We start from the raw sequence: 4,189 nt of genomic DNA, 5'->3' as shown, positions 1-4,189 counted from the left end.
ATTGCAGTGGAAGGTGGGTTCTCCACTTGTTGCTCTGAATGACCCAGGGTGACTCTGGGCCTCAGTTTCTCCATCTGTCCATATGCAGTTGGACTGGATCATCCTTTGCAAAGAATGATCCATGGAGCCCCTCCTGTGTGCCAGGCTCCTGGTGGGCTCAGGGGCTTCACGGATGAGCAAGGTCCCCCAGTAGCTCACTATTTAGGGCTTGGGATTTTAAGGAGTGGAGTTTGGGGGTTCATCATGGACTGGGAGAGATATTCCCCCAACCAGCAAAGAGCTTGCAGGCCCCGACTGGCACCTCCCGATCCCTCCCAGCTTGCTTGCGGCCAGCACCTTATGTCCCTCTGCCCTGCTGTCCTTTACTTATTGCCCTCTTAGGGGCAAGGGCCCCAGGCCAGGTCCTCGGGCATGTGCCAGCTCCAGGCCAGGCGGTGGCCTGGATTAGATGGGAGGAGAGGAGGCTCTTTGAACCCTGGCGACCTGTTCCAGCCTCCCAGGCAGGTCGCGTTATGAGGAGCAGTAGGAGCAGTGGAACCTCCTGCCACGCGCCCCCTCCCAACCTGCCCAGCACTCTCTCTCGTTCCTTGGCAACCTCCTGAGGAATCCGGGCTGCACACGGGCTCCCTTCCTCTCCCCTCCCACCCGCCTGCCTGCGGGGGCTGGGAGGAGGCGGAGGCAGCCAGCCCTATTATAAAGAGCGACAGAGCTCAGGCTGCAGGGGGACAGCACTGAGCTCCGTCGTCTTGCCCACAGCTGCCCGCCCTGGCCACCGCCCGGACCCTCACCCGTCTCAGCCATGGCTGCGCTACCTCTCTCCTGGCTGCTGCGCTTGGCCGCCCTCTGCCATCTGACCACACTGCTGGCCGGTGAGTGGGGCCTGGACTCCGGCACAAGCCGGGTGGGGGAGCTCCCAGTCCCTCCTCTGCCCCGCAGGCCTGACATCAGGGCCCCCAGACCCTGCTGGGGTAAGGCTGAAGGTCCAGGGCAGCCCCTTCCCGAGCAATGAGCGGAAAGGGGCTGGGTCCCTTCCCAGACCCGGATGCAGCACTGGAAAGATGCCCAGTCTCCCGCGACTGCCCCTGCCTGGCCCAGTGAGCGGAGGGGTGGTGTGGGTGGCACAAGGCAGCCAGGTGTGGGTGTCCCAGGAGGGTGGGGGCTGGGGAGCCTGCGGAGGCTCCTGGTGGGCTCCACGGTGGAGTACTGGCTGACCATGGGCTGGGTCTCCTCAGCCAGAGTTCATGGATAACCTGCAGCCAGGCCAGGGCGTGGGCAGGACTTTCTCCTGCACTGGTTTCAACACCCCAGGAGTAGGGGACCCTCATCCCACCCCGAGCAATGAAGGTCAAGGTCATTGCAGCTCACGGATAGGACTGGCTGCCACTGCACTGGTCTGTAGCCCAGTAGCTCTGCCCCATGTCTACTCTGTCAGGCTGTCTTCCTTTTCCAGGCACAAATTAGAAAATGCTTTTGCCTCCAGTCTCTCCAGGACCTGGTAGGGCATGGTATTATCCATCCCACTTGACATGGGTAAGATGGTGGTCCAGAGACGTTTAGAAACCGGCCTGAGGCTGCACAGCCAGCAAGTAAGGCAGGAGAGGATAAGATTCATGGGACTGGATGCAGGCAGGGGCAGCAAGCATGCCCACTACCTCTGTGGGCCACACCACTTCCACTAGCCACCAGCAACCCCCCCTCAGGGAGTGCACAGGCCATCTGGAAGGTTGATGCTCAGAGAAGGTGAGACTTTGCCTTAGGTCACAGAGGGAGTCTGGGAGAATGAGAAACAGTTGCTTCCAGGATATCACCATGGAGCAAACTCACCATCAAGGCAGGAAGCAGAAGTGTGAGTGAGTGGATGGGTGTGTGGGTGGGGGCCATGGAAGTAAACGGATGCTGGCTTTCTGCTTTCTGGGCTTGGGCTCTGAGGTCTGAGGTGTCTGGGGATAGCTCTAGACAATGGGGAGTCAGACAGGTTGCTTTGCCATAGTCTTGCTATGTGACCCTGAGCAGGGTCTTGCCTTCTCTGATCCCAGCTGCTGCACCTTTAAATATAGCTATTCCCTCCCTGGGCTCATGAGGATGTTTTTGGAAGAGAAAGGGGGAGGATTACTAAGCTAAGGTGGGTTGGGGGTTGTGGGGGGATCCTATTCTAGCCTGTAAAGGGGATCCTGGGCACTCTGACTAAGCAGCCTGGGGCTTCAGGACCCTCAGGCTCCTACCCTAATCTTGGTTGTTGACTTTGTGGGGAGATACTGGGCATTATTTCAACCTTCCTGAGCCTCAGTTTCTCCTCCTGTGAAACTGGACATTTGACCAGGCCCACCTTGGAGGACCTCACCAGCATGGATGTTTGTGGCTTTCAGGACCCCCCCTGGGAGCCCAGGCAGGATGAGGGGTGGTCTGGAAGCCAGAGAGGGCCTGGGAAGAGGCTGGGGGCTTCGTGGCTGCTGTCTCGGCTGCTGCGTCAGTCCCCAAATGTGGGTTTGTGGGGCTGTGTCAGGCGGGAGGCTCCTGGGCTTTATATAACAAACCTGCAGATGCAAGTCAGAGCAGAGAACCTTCCTTCCCAAGCACTGACGCATTCACTCCCACTCAAGTCCCAGCAAGAAAGAAAAAATCTGTTTTAAGCTCCTATAGTCTGCCCTCCACCTCCCGCCCCGTTGGCGGTGGGGGTGGATGGAGAAGGCAGGGGAGGATAAATTCAGAGTGTCAGAGCCAGCCCCAGTCGAATTTAAATAGAAATGCCTCTCTTTCTCTGTGGTTATGGCTTTCTATGTCACAAAGCGCTTCCTTACGCATTTCGTCCATTCATTCAGCAAATATTTATTGGGCACTGCCTGTGGGGCCACCACAGCTCTAGGTGTTGGGGCCACATCCAGGAATAAAATGACCCAAGATCTCAGCCCTCAGGGTGCTGAAATACACAAGACAAATGTGACAAAAGTGATGGGCAATACACAGACTAATCAGTAAACAATTTGACCTGCTAGAAGGAAAAAGATTAAAAAGAGAAAGGAGAAGGGAGGTGTTGATGTTTTACGTAAGGGGTTAAGGAAGTCTCACTGGGTGGGCAGTGTGTGCACAGCTTTGAGGAAGCTGAGGGGGTGAACTGTGAGAATGTCTCCAGGACAGTGGTCCTCAGAGGGTGATTTTGCCCCACAAGAGACATTTGGCAATTTCTGGGGACATTTTTGGTTATTAGAAATGTCCCAGCATTTTTGGTTGATGGGTGCTGCTGGCCTCCAGTGAGTAGAGGCCAGGGAGGCAGCTAAGATTCGTGTATAGATCGGTCCTCCACAACTAAGAATGATCTGATCCCAAAGGTCAATGGTACTGCTGTTTAGGAACGTAGCTCAAGACAATATTGCTCCAGACATTAAAAAATGCTTTTTAAAAAAATCACAACCACCCTATGAAACAGGCATTAAAATGTCCATTTTACAGGCAAGGGAACTGAGGTTCAGTCTAAGTAACTCGCTCAGGACTCACAGCCGGGTAGCAGCTTAAGCTTCTTTCTCTCTAGCACTTCACCCAGAGACCTAGGATATTCCTGCATGTGAGCCTCCTAGTAGTTCTTGAGGTCCCACCTAGGGGACACCTTCTCTAAGACGCTTCCCTGATCACTAGCAGTTGGAAGTGGCCTCTCCATGTAAACTCCGGTGTCTAGGGCAGCCTAGAACAATGGGCTGTTTAAGGCTGGGTGGAAAGCCAGCTTTGCCACTACACAGCTTTGTGGCCTTGGGCAAGTTGCTTAACTTCTCTGATTCTCAGCTTCTGCATCTGTAAAATGGGGTAATAATACTCCCTTTGCAGGGGTGTTCAGAATTAATGTGAGCAGATGTGCATGTGTTGGACACAGCGTCTGATACACGGTAGATTCTCAACAGAAAAAGCTCTGGTGCCTTGTGGACGGCTGGCTGTCTTCTGAGGGTCAGGGTAGGCCTTGTTCACCCCACTGTGCCTCCCAGCGCCCAGCACAGGGCCTGACTAGAGGGACCGGCATTTGTTGGTTGACTGAATAAATATGGTGATCTGATAGCATGTGTTGGGACTGAGGTGTTCTCTCCAGCTCAGCACCAGCACCTGTGGGAGGTTAAGGACAAGAGGGCCTGGGTTACTGCATATACTCCAAAGTGATTGAAGCAAGTGGATAGATGGATGGATGGATGGATGGATGGGTGAGTAG

The 4,189-nt window shown here is 55.1% G+C and overlaps 1 protein-coding gene across 3 annotated transcripts in view; it reads left to right on the top strand.

Annotated features, from left to right (window-relative positions):
- The first annotated feature begins 727 nt into the window (after positions 1 to 727).
- Positions 728 to 4,189, top strand: part of CX3CL1 (C-X3-C motif chemokine ligand 1) — an 11,797-nt gene continuing 8,335 nt past the window's right edge. Inside the window, exon 1 of one of the 3 annotated variants that reach the window (XM_008068028.1) lies at positions 728 to 869. In XM_008068028.1, coding sequence (XP_008066219.1) covers positions 800 to 869 — 70 coding nt within the window. In that variant the 5' untranslated portion in view covers positions 728 to 799. Of the gene's footprint in view, positions 891 to 4,189 lie in introns of all 3 variants that reach the window. The other 2 variants (XM_021717548.1, XM_021717549.1) reach the window with 2 other exon arrangements.

The sequence above is a fragment of the Carlito syrichta genome, unplaced genomic scaffold, assembly GCF_000164805.1.
Source record: "Carlito syrichta isolate Samal-C Ts95f unplaced genomic scaffold, Tarsius_syrichta-2.0.1 Scaffold309854, whole genome shotgun sequence".
NCBI classification, from domain to species: domain Eukaryota; kingdom Metazoa; phylum Chordata; class Mammalia; order Primates; family Tarsiidae; genus Carlito; species Carlito syrichta.
This window is presented reverse-complemented; position numbering and strand designations above follow the sequence as displayed.